At 45.4% G+C, this 21,991-nt stretch overlaps 1 protein-coding gene across 8 annotated transcripts in view; it reads right to left on the bottom strand.

Moving 5' to 3' along the window:
• Window positions 1–6,096: 6,096 nt before the first annotated feature.
• LOC140411434 (tyrosine-protein kinase Fyn-like) overlaps window positions 6,097–21,991 on the bottom strand; it is a 461,382-nt gene continuing 445,487 nt past the window's right edge. For all 8 annotated transcript variants that reach the window (XM_072500549.1, XM_072500558.1, XM_072500552.1 and 5 more), the window contains 2 exons: window positions 10,641–10,772; window positions 6,097–8,077 (listed from right to left, as the gene is read on the bottom strand). In XM_072500549.1, the coding sequence (XP_072356650.1) occupies window positions 7,869–8,077; window positions 10,641–10,772 (341 nt within the window). In that variant the 3' untranslated portion in view covers window positions 6,097–7,868. The remainder of the gene's footprint in view (window positions 8,078–10,640; window positions 10,773–21,991) is intronic.

Raw genomic sequence — 21,991 nt, 5'->3', positions numbered from 1 at the left:
GTTATTGTTGATTATTTGTTGGTGGGTGTATATTTGATGAAAATGTGAAAAATGAGGAGAATAAAAATATTTTTTTAAAATTAAAGCCATGCCAACTCCCCGAGATAAAGATGATCTTCAAATATGTCTACGTCTCTACTTTTATTCTCTATACAGTCCCAATTTCGCTCAAAAAACTTTATTGCTAAGGGAATTGTTGAGAAAGGATTAGCTTTTCCTGTGGCAGGAAGAGCACCAATATCTCTCCGAAGCACTGAAACAGTCATTATCAGAATATCCAAATTGCAATTTTATCATCCGTGGGAGATAGGTATCCTGGAGGTCGACGTTTCAATGAAAGGCTTGGGAGCATGCTTACTACAAAAAGGCAAACATTGTATTTGCTTCAAAATCTCTGTCCCAAGCTTATCCATCTGTTTGGCAAAGCATTTGTGGCAGAGACCCATCACAAGCCACTGGAGATGATTTGATGAAAACCATTAACCAGCGCACTGTCAAGATTGCAACGTCTCTTGATAAAGATTCAAGGTTATGACTGTGAGATTAGGTACAAACCAGGTAAGCTGATGGGCACATTGGATACACTTAGCAAATTGCCCAATGCAGTGAAAGCAGAAGATATATCCTTTAATAATAATAATCTTTATTGTCACAAGTAGGGTTACATTGCAATGAAGTTACTGTGAAAAGCCCCTAGTTTCCACATTCTGGCGCCTGTTCGGGTACACAGAGGGAGACTTCAGAATGCCCAAATTACCTAACAGCATGTCTTTCGGGACTAGTGGGAGGAAACCGGAGCACGCGGAGGAAACCCACACAGACACGGGGGGAAAGTGCAGATTCTGCACAGATGGTGACCCAGCAGGGAATCGAACCTCGGACCCTGAAGTAGGCTTCATTGACATCAAAATTGAAGATATTTTCCAAATTGATCTGGTACATTTTGCACAACTCAAATATCAGCAGATACAAAAAGAAATGGTGAAAGATTCTACACTCCACAGATATGGAAGACCATCATTGAAGGATGGTCTGATTCAATCCAGCATGCCCACGAACATATGAGACAATTTTCAACTTATCGGGAGGAACCAAGCATTTTCCAATGATTCATTTTTTAGGGGGCCAGTCATCACACCGGAATCTTTGCAACCTGATAACCTTCAACAATTTTGTCACTTAGACAGGGGCACAGATTAGATGAGAAGACTTACAAGAGAGACAGTCTATTGGCCAGTTATGAACAATGACAATGAAGTCATCATCAAGATGTGCAAAGCATGTCAAAAGCATTTGTCAAATCAGCACAGAGAACCATTAATTCCACAAAAAGTTCTTACCCATCCTTGATCCAAAATCACATCCAACTTTTTTCATGTCCATGGCACTGATTTTGTCATCGACTACTTTACCAAGTACCCATTATTCGATAATTACAGAATACAGCACACATTAAGTGTTACTTTCAGTTTATTTGATGAAATCATTATGGATAACAGCCCACAATTTTTTGATGAGCCCTTTCAGGATATTTGTGTGAAGTGGAAAATAGGTCATACTACTTCTTCTCCTCCTGAGTCTAGATCTAACCGCCTACCTGAATGGATGATTCCTACATTGAAATACCTAATTCCCAAATTCTCAAAGACAGACCAAGCAATACCTACACATTGCAATGTTACATCTGACAGCGAGACTTTTCAGTGTAACTGAACGGTGAGGCCCCATCACCAACAGAGCTCATGTTTCGCAGATCAGTGCGTTCCAATTTACCTACTCTTACCATTTTAGAGAGCAACCTTTAAAACTAGAAGAGAAGATGAATAACCTGCATGATTAAAAATGCAGGTACAGAAATGCAAAATTTACAGTTAGGACAACAGGTTCCTACCCAAGGTCCCACAGGAGATAACCAGCAACCATCTGAGGTGGCAAGGATTTGTTCTAAACCAAGATCCTGTGAAGACCTCGCACACAAATGTGTACTGGTGAGGTGTAACCGAGGACAAATCAGATCCATTCCAGCTCCTCAACCATTATGCAGTCCTATTGCATCGAGGACAAGATCCCAAATTGAACAAGGAACAAAATCCGAGAAGGACAATCTCACAGATCATCATCAGCAATTAAAGAAATCTCCAGGCAAGGTTACCATGTCAAGATCTAGGTGTACCAGCAGATACCAGGAAGCTCAAGGTATTCTATTATTATAACATGACACGGCCTGGTGGGAGATGTGAGACAAAGAGATTTAATTCAGTACAATGGATATCAATTAGCAAAAGACCAAATCCAAACAGATGTCAACACTGCATTCTAAGAGATTCTTTGCAATGTAGGGTAAAATTGACTATGGGTAATGTGTAAAATGAGTGATCGCGATTCAGCCATTTTTTATACACATTTTCAGAAAATGCAAAATGTGCCCGTTTAGCGGCATTTCTCGGTCCAGCCATCCCGAGACCGGAAATTCCCAACCCGAGGCCAACTGACCTTTCAATGGTCCACCTGATTTTCTGACCCATCCGCAACGATCCCTGTGGCATGCGAGACTGGAAAATTGACCCCAATGTGCTCTGGATTTTTAAACGTAGGAAGAAAATAAACACACACAAAGTAACATGAAAATGGTCTCTTACTTCACCTCAGCACACAACATAGCAAAGAAATCTCTAATTTCAAGTTTTCTTGCCAACAGGGTGTGTCATTGCCACTTTAAGAAGCTGCACCGATAATTTTCTGCAAATGCCTAGAAAATCATTGCAAGCAGCCATTACCGTGGGGGCAGCATGGTAGCACAAGTGGATAGCACTGTGACTTCACAGCGCCAGGGTCCCAGGTTCGATTCCCCGCTGGGTCACTGTCTGTGTGGAGTCTGCACATTCTCCCGTGTCTGCGTGGGTTTCCTCCAGGTGCTCCAGTTTCCTCCCACAGTCCAACGCAGGTTAGGTGGATTGGCCATGATAAATTGCCCTTAGTGAACAAAAAAGGTGAGGAGGGGTTAATGGGTTACGGGGATAGTGTGGAAGTGGGTTGGTGCAGACCCGATGGGCCGAATGGCCTCCTTCTGCACTGTATGTTCAATGTTCTATGTTCTAACCCAACAGTTAACACACAAAGAATGTTAAAGAGGAACACAGTCTGTCGTATCTAAAACAAACTGGTTTGATAACAAAAAATAATTTAAGCGGCAGTGTCCACAGACTCATTCCTGAGGGATAAACAGAATTCTGAAAATTGAAATAAATCTTCAAAAGTACTGATTTGAAACATTGAGAATCCATCAAGTTAGTTAATTACTGCTTCCAAACAATGCTTTCTTCGTCCCAGAGACTTAATGAGAGGCAGGAAATGCAAAGATTCATTTCTCAGCTAATTGTATTCCAATCTATTGATAATTGCTTTATTTAATTTAGTTTAATCAAGGATGTAAGCAACATTTTAATCACAGAATTGAGATTGTCGTATTGACTGCTTCAGGTGCAGTGATGTCAGATAGTAAGTGGGAAACAGTACAATCACGTTTATCAATTATATACATTTTCAAATATCAATTTAATGAATTTAGTTTAATGCAAATCGGAGTGGTCCAGAATATCAAAATACACAGAACATGTGAATGTGCACTGTAGTAATTAAAATTACGTATTTTTCTCTTTGTCTGAAGATTATAGTAGATAATTATATGGCGGGATCTTCCACCAACCCCCCCACCCGGTGTGTTTGGCGGTAGCGGACGCAGCCCGCTGTTGGCTAGCGACGGGATCTTCCAGTCCCGTTGTAGGGTTTCCCGTTATTCACACCCTCCACTGCCGGGTCGCTGTAAGTGGGACTGGAAGATCCTGCCGGCGGGAATGGCTGGGAAATTCCACCCATAAGTGTTTCCAGCACAGAAACAGACCAGTTGGTCTACCTGATCCCTGCCAGTCTTTATGCTCCACGTAAGCTTCCTCGCACCCGATCAACAAATCCTTCTATTCTCTTCTTCTACTGGTATTTATCTAGCTTCCCTTAAATGCATCAATGTTTTTTTTTGTCTCAGATACTCTCTGTGGTACCATGCTGCCCATAACAACCACTTTCTGGATGAAGAAGTTTCTCCTAAATTCCTTTGTGGATTTATTAGGACTATTTTATGTTTATGACCCCTTACCATATCATCGCTTTGCACTGTTGGTTGGTCTGTCCAGGCCATCCAAATAAATCACGTCAATGAATCCATGCAAATCAACATGTGGAAAGGGAGATCTGAAAATTGTAAAATGCATGGCCAGTTGCCCCCCTCCCCCCCCCCCACTGTCAAATAGAGAAACAATTACTTGTGAATGATACTTTTATAATGCAATTTCAACCTATGTACAATAAATATTTTTAAAATTGGAGTTCTTTAGAGAGAATTATGCAAGCAATATTTTGGGCTGTGTATTTTTGGAGAGCATTATTAAACTGTTTTTGCACCATCATGTCATCTTATAAGCATTCTTAACAAACTGCAGAATATTCTGATGAAATAAATGGATTAAGATGTTTGAGAGCCCCTGCTCGGCTCTGCAGGAGCCAAGAAACACCCCGCTAACCGTGCCGTTCTGCAGACTTTAACACAAGTCCATTGAATCGCGCCTCAAATAACCATATAAATGGGATATTTATAGTTTGCATGAGAAGTCTCACTGTAAAATGCCACTGTATTAATTAATTAAGTCAATTTAATAAAAGAATAATGAGGGTCACAACTGACCAGTCGCAGATGTCAAGCATTACAATACCTGAGGCTTTGCTATTCATGTGGATAATATCAATCTGGAGATTTTCCCATGCTCTAGTGGCCTTGCCCGCCACAGTAAATAGTCTGTTGATGCTGATGCCCCAACATTTGGTTTTACACCTAATGAGAGTGACATGGTCACATGATGAAAATCGTTTCTGTCACCATTCAGACCTCTGCCATTTGATAGCGCCCGGAAAAAAGGCTGAAGGCAATCAGACTCCTCATTTGTCCATACAAATTGGGGTCCTATGACATCAATATGATGCCATTATATCTTCAGGTACCAATGGGCAGAGCATTCAATGCACACACTCTGCTTGTGTTTTGTGGTCAACAATTAAAGAGACAGCTGCAAAATCCTCCAGAAATGAGGAAAGATTTTGAAATAGAATTTACAGTGCAGAAGGAGGCCATTCGGCCCATCGAGTCTGCACCGGCTCTTGGAAAGAGCACCCTATCCAAGGTCAACACCTCCACCCTATCCCCACACCACAGCAATCCCACCCAACACTAAGGGCAATTTTGGACACTAAGGGCAATTTATCATGGCCAATCCACCTAACCTGCACATCTTTGGACTGTGGGAGGAAACCGGAGCACCCGGAGGAAACCCACGCACACACGGGGAGGATGTGCAGACTCCGCACAGACAGTCACCCAAGCCGGAATCGAACCTGGGACCCTGGAGCTGTGAAGCAATTGTGCTATCCACAATGCTACCGTGCTGCCCCGATTCTTATGGGGTCAGGAGGACCATTGACGCTTCTCTAGGCCCCAGAAAAATTCACCCCTTGATGTCCAACTGTCTCCAGATCTCTTCCAGTATCACCTCCCTCTTCTCTTTACTTACTTAGTTTGGTTGTGATGGAGCCCCCAGATTTTTGGGTTTCTCTGGTCAGCGATCTTCTTCTTAAACTGAGTGAGCAAATCACTTGGAAAACGGAACATAGGAGCAGGAGTATGCCGTTTAACCCAATGAACTTGTTCTGCCGTTCAATTAGATTATGGTTGATCAATGCCACTTTCTTGCACTATCTCCATATCCCTTTATGTCATTAGTATCCAGAAATCTATTGATTTCTGTCTTGAACACACTCAATGATTGAGCTTCCACAGCCCTCTGGGGTAGAGAATTCCAAATGGTAATGAGATCCAAACATGAAAGCTAGTCAGGTCTCTTGCTGGTGACACCACATTGATTGTAGGCCCTTCCCATCTCAGTCTCCAGATGAAGAATTAACACTTGGTGCAGTAGAGGAGTAGTGGTTGTGCAAGTGGAACTGTATTCCTGTAACAGTCAAAACTTTCAGCACAGGAAAGATTAAAAATTGAAGGTAAAAAAAAATGTCCACATTTTATTGGAGCCTGGTTACAAAGATTGATTGTAAAAGTAATTTTAATTCAATCATATTCTGTTGTAATTGAATCACTTGTGAACACACCAAAGTAACAAATTTACATAATGCGCAACAAAAGCTGTACAATGCTCTTTTGGTAAGAAAATTCACTAAAACAGTCTCTATTCTAAGACACGTTAAGAAATAATGCAGGTTTTAGAGCAAGCAAAAATTTAATTTTCAGCACAAATAACGATGAGAAAATAATTATCGGATTTACAATCCGGCTCATGTTAGGAAGGTGAAAAAAAACATTGAAATAATATACAATTTTATTTTGTTAAAAACGTTAAATCTAGTTCCTTTTTATTTCAAAGAGTTGCTGAAATTCAATGATTTGACTCTGAACCTGAAGCTTCTTAATTATTTCAAATGAGTTATCACTGATGAAATTGGGAGACATATTTCAGTTCTCCAAATGGTCACATTCTTTCACCTCAGGATAGATTGAAGTTGGCCAGTCCTGCTGGTGGTTTGGTTCCCTAATGTCCGTAATGCAAGCCTTTCCTGGAAGGCAATGGGTGTGGCACAGTACCAATGAGATTGCACATCTCAATGGGGCACTTAAAGAGAATTTTCGGCAGGTACTGATTGAAAGATTGTCAGCCTGCTCCCAGCCATGATCTGCGACCACAATGGCAGCTGTGGTCCCCTTAACGTCTCACGTGACATTACCAAGCTACTCCATGGCCCATAGTGATCAACACAAAGGGACGACTGTAGTCCTCGGGCTTGTTGTGATGCACTTTCCCATCCTAATGTAGATTCTCCACATCACACCATTCCAATATTTCAGCCCAGCCCAGTAAACCGTTATCTTTCCAGATACTCACATATAAAACTGTTACCTTGTTCATAAATAATGAGTATATTCATTATACTCAGTGACTCAAAGTTAGTAGCATCACATTATCCTATACCTTGCTCTGTAAATTAATCATGTTCCTTCTCCATAACCATGATTTGAACTCGTAAAACACTGGTACTAAATAGATTGTATTTACAGCCTAACTATATGTCATTCAGTGACTAAACTCGACCACCTTTGCTGGCTTTACACCACTGTATAAAATTAGGCATTTTTAAATGCATTTCCTTGTCTGTTAGGCCTACAAAATTGTACAAATAACAGAATAAAATACTTTTGGAATATGGCAAATCAAATATAAAAGCTCAGTGAAATATTAATTAAGAAGAAGAAGAATTAGCCATTTTAGCATGGTCCTATGCAACATTGTTAAATAAGCATAGCAGATCAGTTCTCTTATTATACAGTGCATTTGAGAGCGACATGCCAAATAAATGGGTACAAACCACAGGCAATGGCTGTGCTCTGGGTTCTCTTTATAGACTCTGTCAAGTAGATCTAAAATCCAGTGTCTGGAGCCCAACACTGCTGAATAACATTTCTGTTATATCTCCATCATACCAACCCTCATGGTGGAACCATTTTGCAGTGTTCTGTATTTAAAAATGAAAAATAATTGCGGCAAAGAATTGGCCGTCAGTAACCCAAAACTAATTGGGTGTTGTGTTAATTGGAAGGGTGCTAATTGCTCTCATATTTGTCGAGTTCCTTCATGTTTTAAGCTACAGTCACATTAGAGCTCAGACTCCAGGTTCAGCGGCCTTAGAACAGGTTGACAATATGGTCAGAAATACAGTTTGTTATTGGCTAAGGAATTTTCCAATTGCCTAGGGATCTACAGGTTTTCCCCAGGTTGGTACTGGGGTTCTGTTGCTGTGAAGTAGTCCTCTAGGAAGGACTGTAAGTATTCAAAGGTTGGCCTTTCCTCTGGATCTTTCTTCCAACATTGGATCATGAGGTCATGAAGAGACGCCGGACAGGCGTTTGGACATGGCATTCGATAACCTCTCTCCACCTGCTCCAGTACTTCACGATTGTTCATTCCTGATAGACACAAACAGACAATCAAGTTAATAACTGGTCCCATGTGGCTCACTCTCTAATGAGTGCGCCATGCTTTGTTGGTAGCATTCTTGCCTCTGAGTTATAAGGTTATGGGTTCAAGTCCCACTTCAGGACTTGAGCATCAAAATCAAGGCTGATATTCCAAAACCGAGAGAGTATTTCAAAGGTGTAGGTTCTGCCTTTACATTGAGGCCCCGACTGCCATCTCAGGTGGATGTGAAAGATCCCGAGGCACTATTCTTGAAGAAGAGGAGGAGGAATTCCCTCTGGTCAATATTTGTTTCCCAGTCAATATTATAAAAACAGATTCCTGGTTATTATCACATTGCTGTTTCTGAGAACTTGCTGTTTGTAATTGGCTGCTGCATTTTCTTCATTGCAACAGTCACAATACTTCAGAAATACTTCCTTCATAATAAGGTGCTTTGGGACATCCTGTGATTGTGAAAGGTGCTTTATAAATGCAAGTATTTCCCAAAGCTGAAGGGTTACTGGGAGGAGGTTTTTAGGGTAATTTCTAAAGTGGTGCACATGAAACTGGACCCGGACCCTCGAGAGGCCATATTTGGGGTGTCGGACCAGCCGGGGTTGGAAACGGGTGCGGAGGCAGATGTTGTAGCTTTCGCCTCGTTGATCGCCCGAAAGTGGATCCTGATGGGATGGAGAGCAACCTCTCCACCCACCCTGTGCCCTGGGGGGGGGGGGGGGCTGTTGGAATGGGGGGGGGGGGCTGTTGGAATTCTTGACTCTTGAGAAGGTTAAGTTTGAACTGAGGGGAAGGATGGAGGGGTTCTTCAACTCATGGGCATTTTTCATTATGCACTTTCAAGGACAGGTTAACATTGAACATTAGTTGGGAGGGGTGGTTTGGGATGGTTGGGGGGAGGGGGATTGTGTGTGTTAATGGTGACTATGGGTGATTCCTTTTGCCATTTGTTTGTGTGAACATGCAGGCTAATGTTTGGGGTTTGGTGGGAGGATGGGATTGTTGTTTTTGATATGGGGATTGACATATTTGTTACTGATATATTGTTTATTGCTGGTGGGTGTAAATTTGGGAGAAAATGTGAAAAAGGAGAATAAAAATATTTAAAAAAAAATAAAATAAATGCAAGTATTTCTTTCCTTCACATCCAATAATCTGGCACAAATGTACATTATTTTTTCCTCTCTGTTCAATAGAAAAATCAACAAAAAGTGTCACTCTAAACAGAGTCCATTTACTGTGCAGGTTTGTGACGATTTCCAAAGAAAATGTTACACATCAGGTCAACGACAGCTCTGTAATTAATGATTTGAAAGGGTTAATTTAATTGTCAGTTCACAGCTCATTATTGACACCTCAATTGCATAATACAAAAGGCACTTTGGAAATTAGGGAAATGGGATTGTATTTATAAGCTCCTGATCTCAACTGAGCTATTATGAAACTGTGAGGGGCTGAATGGCCAAGCCATACAATCTCACTCATGTGCATTTTCTATTGTTGAAAAGGCTGTTGTCACAGCTCACCCTCTTGGATAGAAGAAACTCACAGCATTCTTAGAATTATTCAATGGTTACAGCACAGAAGGAGGCCATTCAGCCCCTCATGTCCATGCCAGCTCTCTGTAAGAACAAGTCAGCTAGTTTCACCCCACTGCTCTTTCCCCATAACCCTCAAATGTTTATCTTCAGATGTTTATCTAATTCTTTTTGAAAGTCTGATTATATTTCCCTCTACCACACTCTCAGGCATTATACCCTAACCATTTGCTGGGTAAAAAGGTTTTCTTCATGTTGCCATTGGTTCATTTGCCGATCACCTTAAACCGGTGTCCTTGGGTTCTCGATCATTCTGCAAATGGGAAAGGTTTCTCCTAGACCCTGGACACTTTTATCAAATCTCCTCTCAGCTTCTCTTCTTTAAGGAGAGCAACTACTCCTCCTCCTACTTAATTGTATAACTTTGGTCCCTCAACCTTGCAACCATCGTCATAAATCTTTCTGGCACCCTTTCCCCTTTCACACCCTTCCTGAAATCTGGTGCCCAGAATTGGGCACAATGTTCCAGTTGAGGTTAAAGCAGTGTCTTCCAAAGGCTGATCGTAACTTCCTTGTTCTCCATTCCTCTGCTTATAAAGCCAGCTTCCTAGATGCCATTTTAATCACCTGTCTTGCGACCTTCAATAATTAATGTACGTATCTGTTCTTGGTGAATGGTGGTCACCGAACTGTCACACAACTCTATTTCTCTCCACAGGTGCTGCCTGACTTGCTGAGTGTTTCTGGCATTTTCTGTTTTTATTTTAGTTATTTAACCCAGCTCTTCAGGTTTTCCAAGGTGGAAGAGACTGAACTCCAGTTGCTATCGGCTGGCTGTACACGCTTTCCTCAGGGAGCTTGAACACAATATCTCAGTAATAAGGCTGTACAATATCATCGTACAAACACTTGCACAGGACAGAGGAATGTGATTTGAAAAATTTAAAACAATAATATTGCACAGTGCAATTTTCAGTCTATCAGATGGTTCTTGCTTCATGTAAACCATGATGCTTACCCGGGTATGGAACTCTCCCCTTGGTAACTAGCTCTGTCAAGAGGATACCAAACGACCACACGTCAGATTTGATTGTGAATTTTCCATAGAGCGCAGCTTCAGGTGCTGTCCATTTAATTGGAAACTTGGCACCTGAAAAGAAAGGAAAGATTGTACATATAATTTTGCTTTGCCCTCTAAATTAAATTGTTTCTGAATACAAAATGCGAGGAACAAAAAACAAAAGGGAACACTTTGGTTAGACAGAAACCAGAGATAGAAAAAAACTGAAGAGAATTTAGGGTGGGATTGGCCTCTTTGACTCTGCCATGCCACATAAGGGGTTAAAAGTTATTTTCGCTTGTTAAAAACAGGAGTAGGTCATTTAGCCTCACATAGAATAATATCCCATGTCATTCGGTTGCACATAATACATTTGTCCACAAACATGCCTGAGGAAAGGGTCAAGCCATTCAATTCAAATACAAACGTGCTATGTGATCTGTTCAAATATGACTTTGATTGCCAGGTTTGTTTTTTTCTACTGAGCAGTTCACAAATGTTTTGCAACTGTTTCAGAAGTATTTCAAATCAATGAGTCTAGCTTGAGTCACTGAAGAGAGTCTGTCTCAAACAGTCTAATGTCTGTGGTTGTTGAGTAAAAGTGAAAAGGCTACTGCAGAGAAAGATTAATCTCAGTAAAGTTTAGCATAGCAATTGAAAACAATTTAGTCCAATACGCAAGGATCCAGCTACTGCAAAAATGGATTGCTCTCCTGTAATATTGCACATGAAAGGGAAGATGTTAAGGACTCAGCCTCAATGGGTTCCATCTGATGAATATTAGAGGTGTTCTCAAGGCTATCTAGGTGGCACACAGGAGGAGGGGAGGGTTTTTGAATGCAGAGGGAGGGTGGTCTGAGAGAGTAGCAACTGAACCTCTTTGGTGCAGTCGAAAGAAAGACTCCTGATTTTGCTCTAGGCCCTACTCATGGTCCATGCAGATGCTCTGTCCAATAGGCCATCAAAAACCTTTGGAGACCAATGTAAATGATGGGATCCGATTGACCTGGGTCTGTGAAGTCCTGTCACATCTGTTCTAATGATGCTATTTTCCGAAACAGCTACTTTCCAAAACATTTCTTCATTTATCCTGAACCAAGGTTTCCCCAGCACCTGTGGTTGACAGGGCACTCAGTTGTGTCCAACCCATTTCCCACACCTCTGCCCTCACCCCATCCTGTCCCTCTCAGAACCATGATAGGGTTCCCCTTGCCCTCACTTTTCACCCCACCAGCCTCTTCATATAAAAGATCATCCTTGGCCAGTTCTGCCAACTCCAGCATGATGCCACCATGAAGCACAACTTTGTGGAGGAGCAGAGAGATCTTGGGGTCTATGTTCATACATCTTTGAAAGTTGCCACTCAAGTGGATAGAGCTGTGAAGAAGGCCTATGGTGTGCTTGCGTTCATTAACAGAGGGATTGAATTTAAGAGCCGTGAGGTGATGATGCAGCTGTACAAAACTTTGGTAAGGCCACATTTGGAGTATTGTGTACAGTTCTGGTCGCCTCATTTTAGGAAAGATGTGGAAGCTTTGGAAATGGTGCAAAGAAGATTTACCAGGATGTTGCCTGGAATGGAGAGTAGGTCTTACGAGGAAAGGTTGAGGGTGCTCGGCCTTTTCTCATTAGAACGGAGAAGGATGAGGGGCGACTTGATAGAGGTTTATAAGATGAGCAGGGGAATAGATAGGGTAGACAGTCAGAGACTTTTTCCCCGGGTGGAACAAACCATTACAAGGGGACATAAATTTAAGGTGAAAGGTGGAAGATATAGGAGGGATATCAGAGGTAGGTTCTTTACCCAGAGAGTAGTGGGGGCATGGAATGCACTGCCTGTGGAAGTAGTTGAGTCGGAAACATTAGGGACCTTCAAGCAGCTATTGGATAGGTACATGGATTACGGTAAAATGATATAGTGTAGATTTATTTGTTCTTAAGGGCAGCACGGTAGCATTGTGGATAGCACAATTGCTTCACAGCTCCAGGGTCCCAGGTTCGATTCTGGCTTGGGTCACTGTCTGTGCGGAGTCTGCACGTCCTCCCCGTGTCTGTGTGGGTTTCCTCCGGGTGCTCCGGTTTCCTCCCACAGTCCAAAGATGTGCAGGTTAGGTGAATTGGCCAATGATAAATTGCCCTTGATGTCCAAAATTGCCCTTGGTGTTGGGTGGAGGTGTTGAGTTTGGGTAGGGTGCTCTTTCCAAGAGCCGGTGCAGACTCAAAGGGCCGAATGGCCTCCTTCTGCACTGTAAATTCAATGATAATCTATGATTAATCTAGGACAAAGGTTCCGCACAACATCGTGGGCCGAAGGGCCTGTTCTGTGCTGTATTTTCTATTTTCTATGTAACCCATCCCTCTACCCGTCAGCGTTCCTGAAGGACCAATCCCTCCATTACATGCTGGTCCATCCCATCAGCTCCAACACTGCATCCCTTTCCCTGGCACCTTCCCTTGCAATCGCAGAAAGTGTAAAACTGCCCCTTTTATCTCCTCCCTGTCCAAGGCCCCAAACATTCCTTTCAGGTGAAACAAGTATTTTGTCTGCACCTCCTTCAATTTGATCGACTGTATTTGCTGCGCCTAATGTGGTCTACTCTATATTGGGGAGACTGAACACAGACTAGGTGACTGTTTTGTGGAACACCTTCACTCAGTCCATTAGCATGATCCCAGCCTTCCTGTTGCTTCAACTCAGCAACTTGCTCTCGTGCCCACATGTCTGCCCATGGCCTGCTACAGTATTCCAGTGAAACCCAAGCCCAAACTGTAGGAACAGTTCTCACCTTCCAATTAGGCATTTTACAGACTTTTAGCCTTAACATTGAGTTCAACAATTTCAGACCATGAACTCTCTCCCCCCCAGTTTGATCTTTTTTCCCAACCCTCGGCCAGAGGGCCGTGTGTAACCTGTTTTGCTTTCGCACAGTGCTGCCCCTTGTCCTGACAGTGACAGAACTGTATGGCCAGAGAGTCAGATTGATTTTTGAAATCAGCATGCTTTGTTCAACAATTGATTTTGGATCCTAGTTCACTCATTGAAAAGAAGTTTGCTCTTCACAGGGGAGGCAGTGGTGTAGTGTGTTTGTCACTGGACTAGTAAACCAGAGACCCAGAGTAATGTTCTGGGGACCCAGGTTCAAATCTCGCCACTGCAGATGGTGAAATATCAATTCAATAAAAATCTGAAATTAAATGTCTAATGATGACCATGAAACCAACGTCGATTGTCGGAAAAGCCCACCTTTAGGGAAGGAAATCTGCCGTCCTTACCTGGTCTGGCCTACATGTGACTCCAGACCCACAGCAATGCAATTGACTCTTTTTTTAAATATAAATTTAGAGCACCCAATTCATTTTTTCCAATTATAGGGCAATTTAGTGTGGCCAATCCACCTACCTTGCACATCTTTGAGTTGTGGGGGCGAAACCCACACAAACACGGGGAGAATGTGAAAACTCCACACGGACAGTGACCTAGAGCCGGGATCGAACTTGGGACCTCGGCCCCGTGAGATAGCAGTGCTAACCACTGCGCCACCATGCCTCCCCATGATGTAGTTGACTCTTAACTGCCCCTCAAGGGCATTTAGGGATAGGCAATAAATGCTGACACAGCCAGCGACGCCCACATCCCACGAATAAGTAAAGAAAAAATAAAGAATCACTTTATGCCATTATTATCACCTTCACACGATCATTAACACTCCATTGCGTCCATTTGTGAATCTACCCTACCTTTTATTCTGCTATATAATCAATCACATTTCTACCCCTCTTCAGCTCTGAAGAATTCACGGACTTGAAACGTTGGCCAAAATTTTCCTGGATATTGGGGAAGTCCAATAGCGAATGGGAAAAGTGGCGTTGAATCTGCCAGCAGCAACAGCAGCTTTCTCTGTCCTAATGTTCGGGACTTAGACAGAAAAACATAAAGGGGCGGGTCTTTGTGTTGTTTGAATAACATAAGCCGCTACTTGGTGTAGGCGCTGTTGAAGAATACTCCAGATTTCGAGGTAAGTTGAACATATTTATTGAGCAATTAGTAAAGCTCCTAAATGAGTTCTACACTCTATTGATCTGACCCTAGTAAAACAGTACACTCTACTAACTATATGAAATTACTCTAGCCCACATGTGGTGGTGTGACGGTGCTGCTTACTACACATGTCTTGCTCTCTAGGTTTCTGCCAGTGGAAGGGGGGCCGAGGGCCTGTGTGTCTTGTCTTTTATAGTGGTCGTGTGATGCCCTCTTGTGGTGATGCCACCGCTGGGTGTTCTGGGTGTTCCATTGGTTGTGTCTTGTTCTGATTGCCCATTGGTTACATGTATGCATATCATTACATCTCCCCTTTTTTTTGTCTATGGTTGACAGTGCTAAAGACAATAACATGATATGCATGACTTGGATATAGAGTAGACATGAGAAGGAAAATATTTATAAGACCAGTTTTTGGGGTCTCCATCTCGTCCTTGATGACCTTCTGAGAGGTGGAGGAGGAGATGCCGGTGTCTTGATAGTCGTGTGGGAGTCATGACTGGTGGAATCGTGGTTCGTGGTGTCTTGAGGTGGAGCTTCAACAGACGGCAGTGGAGGGGCAATTGGTCATGGGCGTGTGGTTTTCCGAAGTGCCCTTCGATTTCTTTGAATGATAGCGCCGTCAGCCGTTTTTATCACGTAGGATCTTGGCGTGGCCTGCCGAATGATGACAGCTGGGGCAGACCACCCGCCATCAGGTATTTTGATCCTGACAGTGTTTGCTGGGGATAGAGCATCCAGATCGGTGGCATGTGCGTCATAGTGATGTTTCTGACTGTCACGGAGCTATTGCATCTTTTGTAGTACCAGTAGGTGAGGTACGATAGTCGTGCGAGGTGTATGTCAGAGGCGAAGTCCGAGGCTTTGTGGATAAATTGTTTGATGATGTGCACCCCCTTTTCAACTTTGCCATTGGACTGCGGGTAGTGCGGACTGGAGGTTACGTGCTTGAAGTTGTAGCCTTTAGCAAACGTGATCCATTCTCGACTGTGGAAACATGACAGCATTCGGGATACCATGCCGAGAAATGTCTCTTTGCACGCTTTGATAATGGTCTTTGAGGTGAGGTCGGACAGCTTCAGCACCTCAGGATAGTTTGAGTAGTAATCAATGAGCAGTATGTAGTCGCGACCGTTTGCATGAAATAGGTCAATGCTGACCTTGGACCATAGGTCCTAACTGTGCCAAAGAGCCCAGGAGTGCCAGGATGCCACCCTGCCCTGTCCCTCTCAACTGCCATTCCGACTGGTCCACATTTGTTACATCCAGTATTAAATGATGCCCTGGCAAGATCTCCCAGGCAAGGCTGTTAGGTCCCAGGGGCACTGGAGAATCCCGCAAATGCACATTTAAATGAGCTGAATAGCTCACTTAAAGATGTAGATCTGGATCATGCCCAGTGAGGCCTCTCATGAGATTCAATGGCCTCGTACCAACACCAAGTCGGATGCAATGAGGCAGCTAAATCATGTCCCATTTGCGTGATAGGCAAAACACAATTTTGGCTTAACGGCAGCATCCTGTTAGTGGCGAATAGCAGCGTGAAATGGCTAGCATCACCTGTTCCTCCAATTTTTGAGACACCTTTTCCTTCCAGAGTAATCTGAGGTAGACTGGACATTTTTAAGTGCTAAACATGGCAGCTTTAGGCCCAAACATGAGTTTGCGCAATCTGCAGTGGGTGGCACAGTGGCACAATGGTTAGCACTGCTACCTCACAGCAACAGGGACCCAAGTTCGATTGTGACCTTGGATGACTGTCTGCGTGCCGTTTTCCTGTTTTCCCATGTCTTACTGGGTTTCCTCCCACAGTCCAAAGATGTGGAGATTAGGTAGATTGGGCATGATCAATGCATGGGGTTACGGGGGTAGTGCGAGGAAGTAGAGTGGTAGTGTGCTCTTTTAAGAGGGTTGGTGCACACCCATTGGGCTGAATAGCCTCCTTTTGCACTGTAGGGATTCTATGGATATGCTGAATGATCTGATCAGGGTAGCCATTGTCCCACAGGATAGCTCTGAATACGTTTAGTATGATGCTAATTGCCTATAGATAAGTCAAGTATAAAATTGTTTATAAGGAAAAAAATATTTTCTTAAATATTCAATCAAAAACATTGCTGCTTGCTTCTAACGTGCTCTTTCTACACATTGAGCAGTATTTAATGGAAGTGATAAGTGTCTCGCCCGCTTGCTGGACAGCTGGCTCTGTCACCACTTATCGGGGAGGCCTGCTGCTTATAACTGGGCGGCGGCAGGCCTTCCACTGGACCAAGGACCATGTGGGCAGATTCCGACTAACAGAGAGCACCTGGCCAATCAGAGACCAGGCAGCAAGTGATCTATGGGCCTTTAATGGGATAGAGACAGGAAGGTGACAGGGTTCCCTCCCATCATCTTAGCTCGATTATATGACCCGTGCCGCCAACCTTGGTGTGGGGGAAGGCATTAAATTCCACTCATTATTCTTGTTTGATTGTTAAAAGGTTTACTGAGAGCATCCCGATAAAGGTACTCAGTGGAGAACTTCACACTGAAACAGTGCAGGTGCTGTGTACCAAGCAAGCGATTCGCTAAAGCTCATCATCTTTACTATGCAGATATTAATGAAGCAATTCAGCAGCAAGCTCCACATTAGGACAGGAAAACAGATTCACAACAACATTTTGACAATTAGAACAGTATTTCTGCATGAATAATTATGCAAATCCAGATTAAGCTTGATTGTTATTTCTGTGCATTTTATTCACTAAAAAGTATTCTTTCAGAACATTCACATCAATCTAACCCATATAAGGGTGGCACAATGGCACAGTGGTTAGAATTACTGCCTCACAGCACCAGGGACCCGGGTTCAATGCCGACCTCGAGTCACTGTCTGTGTGGAGCTTGTACATTCTCCCTGTGTTTGTGTGGGTGTCCTCCAAGTGCTCTGGGTTTCTCCCACAGTCCAAAGATGTGCAGGTTAAGTGTATTGGCCATGCTAAATTGCCCCTTATTGACCAAGGATGTGCAGGTTAGGTTATGGAGTTATGGGGATAGGAGGGAGTGGGCATGGTAGAGTGCTCATTCAAAGGGTCATAGCAAACTCGATGGGCCAAATGGCTTCCTTCTACACTGTAGGTATTCCTAAGGTGTGGATCCCTAGCCTTTCCGACGCTGCCACCACTGAGGATACAGGACAGGGTGGTCTCCAGCACCTAGGTGGGGGAGGGGAAGGTGTTGGATATCTACCAGGAACAACAGGAGGTGGAGGAAACCCCGGAGGAGGGCAAGTGGGAGGAGGAGCTAGGTGAGGAGTTGGAAGCGGTCCTGGGCAGGGTTAATTCCTCCTTGTCATGATATTCAAGTGAACATCACAGCACATACATACATACATAATGATGGACGGATCAACGGACCAATTAGCACACACAACACGACAGCCAATCACAGACAAGAGCATACACAGTACAAAACAAGGAACACGACACTTCCTGGGGAGTCCAGCAGGAGATGGCTCAGGGCACAAGACCTCATTGCCAGCCACTCAGAAAGTCACCATGTGCTGAGTACCAGAGTTTACTATGTCAATAGTTAAATGAAATAAAACTGCGTTGTACCATTCACAACTGTGTTGGTTCGTCTGTGTCTCAGAGTACCTAACACTTCCTGGTACCAGAAGTGAATTAATACCTACCCACAAATCTGCCATCCTGCGCCATGGACACCGTCAACACACCGCAGCCGTTGCAAGTCGCTGGGAACCTTGGCGTAAATTGGATGTTGTTCAAACAGCGTTTCGAACTCTTTCTGGAAGCCAACGAAAAAGAGAGCGCCTCGGACAAAAGAAAGATCGCCATCCTCCTCACCACCGCAGGTCAGCACGCCATCCATGTCTACAACTCCCTGGTGTTCCCAGAAGGAGAGGACAAATCTAAATACAAGACCAACACTTCAACGTCGAGGTCAACGAGAGCTTTGAGAGGTATGTCTTCCAGCAGCGCCTGCAAGGTAAGGAATGAGCTCTTTCAGTCATTCCTGACGCATCTCCGCATACTCGCTCAGTCCTGCGGTTACGACACCACCTCAGAGTCCATGATCCGGGACCAGATCGTTTTTGGGGTCGCCTCGGGCACCCTACACCAGCAGCTTTTAAAAATAAAAGGCCTAACCTTAGCTTCTGTAATTGAAGCCTGTGTCCTGCACGAGAACGCGACTAGCCGCTATGCCCAATTTCAGGCGACCGAATCGGCGCGGAGGGGGTCCTACGCGACCGGATCGGCGAGCCAGGTGCCCCACGAGGCCGAACGGGTCCAGGCGATCGGGTTCCTGCCGGCCCGCGGCCCGGACAAGGGCAGCCGTTTCGCGCGTTTTTCGAGGCCTCCCGCGCTTGTGCGCGCCAAAACCTACGGCAACACTGAGGGACGTGATGCGCAGGCGCGCTCGACGCAAGACCGAACTGCGCATGCGCAGTGGCGCAACGAACGGCATGACGTCACGACGTGCGACAACTGTGGAGCTGCACATTTAAAAGGGCAATGTCCCGCAAGAACCCGACAATGCCTACGCTGTGGCAAGGTGAGCCACTACGCTGCTTACTGTCGAGCAGCTCAACCTGTCGGTCTTCCACAACTCCGACAACCTAGCAGGGACGTGCGGACCATTCAGCCTCCCCATTACGAATCTTGCCCAGACAACATCCAGACCGGTGACACAGATGACCGAGACGCCTTCCGGGTTGCAGTCATTGATGGGAACCGGGTCAACACGATCAATCCGGGTGATGAATGGTGTGCCACCCTGACGGTCAACCGATCGCCGATCACTTTCTGCCTGGACACTGGCGCCTCCGACAACCTCATAGCATGGTCAGCCTTCTACGCCATGAAGGTCAGACCACCAATCCGGCCATTCCGGTGCAGGATGGTCAACTACAATGGGAACGTTATCCCGGCTATGGGATCCTGCCAGCTCCAGGTGACACACAACACACACACGGCCACATTCTCGTTCGAGGTAGTCGGCTCATCGAAGGACTCCCTGCTGGGCGCACAGGCATGCAAGGCTCTCCACCTCGTGCAACGAGTCGACTCTCTCTCTCTCCAGACAGCACGTCTGACTTCCCGGATGCAGAGTTCAACGCACAGCTCTAATCGCTCCTCGCCCACAACCAGGAGGCATTCGAGGGCATGGGAACATTGCCATACACATACCGAATTCACCTCAAACCAGACGCCATCCCGGTCATTCACGCACCTCGCAGTGTTCCTGCACCACTCAAAGACAGCCTCAAGCAGAAGCTGCAGGATCTCCAGGACCAAGGGTCACGGAGCCCACGCCATGGGTCAGCTCCATGGTGTGTGTCAAGAAGCCCTCCGGTGAGCTCCGGATATGTATTGACCCAAAAGATCTCAAATCAATATCATGAGGGAACATTATCCCATACCCAAACGGGAGGAGATCACGAGCGAAATGGCCCGGGCGAAAATATTTACGAAACTGGATGCCTCTAAGGGGTTTTGGCAGATCCAACTCGATCCGTCCAACCGAAAGCTATGCACCTTCAATACCCCTTTCGGCAGGTTCTGCTACAACTGGATGCCATTTGGCATCATCTTGGCATCCGAGGTCTTTCATAGGATCATGGAGCAGATGATGGAAGGCATCGAAGGGGTGCGCGTATACGTGGACGACGTCATCATCTGGTCCACCACACCACAGGAGCACATATATCGTCTCCAACGCGTTTTTGCCTGCATACGGGAAAACGGCCTGCGCCTCAACCGAGCCAAGTGCTCCTTTGGCCAGACTGAGCTGAAGTTCCTGGGGGACCATATTTCCCGGTCAGGGGTCCGTCCAGATGCAGACAAGGTGAGCGCCATCACAGCCATGCCACAGCCGGCAGACAAGAAAGCAGTGCTACGCTTCCTTGGCATGGTCAGCTTCCTGGGGAAGTTCATTCCCAACCTTGCCTCCCACACGACAGCTCGGCGCCACCTCGTCAAAAAGTCCACAGAGTTCCAGTGGCAACACACACACCAGCTGGAATGGGAGGGAGCTCAAACTCAAACTCACCACTGCACCGGTATTGGCGTTTTTTGACACGTCTCGAGCCACCAAAATCTCGACTGATGCCAGCCAATCCGGCATTGGAGCAGTGCTCCTGCAGCGGGATGACACGGCGTCATGGGCCCCAGTTGCCTATGCATCGCGAGCCATGACCCCCACAGAGTAGCGCTACGCGCAGATCGAAAAGGAGTGCCTGGGCTTGCTAACCAGTTTAGGCAAGTTCCATGATTATGTATATCGTCTTCCCCGGTTCACTGTTGAAACTGACCACCGCCCCCTGGTCAGCATCATAAACAAGGACCTGAACGAGATGACCCCTCGCCTCCAGCGCATTCTACTTAAACTCAGGAGGTACGACTTCCAACTGGTCTACACCCCAGGGAAGGACCTTATCATTGCAGATGCCCTATCCAGAGCAGTGAGCATGCCGCCAGATTCGGAGGGGTTCGTATGTCAGGTCGAGGCACAGGTGGCCTTCACATCGGCAAATCTGCCAGCTGACGACTCCAGTCTGGCCCGTATTCGCCGAGAGACTGCGGCCGACCCCCTTCTACAGCGTGTGATGCGCCACATGACGGGAGGGTGGCTCAAAGGGCAGTGCCCGCAGTTCTACAATGTCCGAGATGACCTGGCCGTCATTGATGGTGTCCTTCTGAAGCTGGACCGGATTGTGATTCCGCACAGCATGCACAAGCTGGTTCTCGACCAACTACACGAAGGCCACCTGGGGGTCGAGAAGTCCAGACGGAAGGCCCGAGAGGCGGTATACTGGCCGAGCATCAGTGACGATATTGCCAACATGGTGCTCAACTGTCCCACCTGCCAAAGGTTTCAGCCGGTGCAACCTCCTGAAATGCTTCTGCCCCATGAGCTGGTGACGTCCCCCTGGGCGAAGGTGGGTGTGGACCTATTTCACGTGCTTGGCACGGACTATGTCATCATCGTTGACTACTTTTCCAACTACCCAGAAGTCATACGCCTGCACGATTTGACGTTGTCTGCTGTCATAAGGGCTTGCAAAGACACTTCGCTCGCCACGGCATTCCGATGACTGTCATGTCGGACAATGGGTCCTGTTTCACCAGCCAGGAATGGTCATCGTTTGCTGCCTCATATGGCTTTACACACGCGATGTCCAGCCCTCTGCACCCCCAGTCCAATGGAAAGGCAGAGAAGGGCGTTCACATTGTCAAGCGGCTCCTCTGCAAGGCTGCTGCTGCCG

Source organism: Scyliorhinus torazame, chromosome 1 (genome assembly GCF_047496885.1).
Source record: "Scyliorhinus torazame isolate Kashiwa2021f chromosome 1, sScyTor2.1, whole genome shotgun sequence".
In the NCBI taxonomy this organism is placed as follows: Eukaryota; Metazoa; Chordata; class Chondrichthyes; order Carcharhiniformes; family Scyliorhinidae; genus Scyliorhinus; species Scyliorhinus torazame.
The sequence above is the reverse complement of the archived record's forward strand: the minus strand, read 5'-3'. Positions and strand labels throughout refer to the sequence as shown.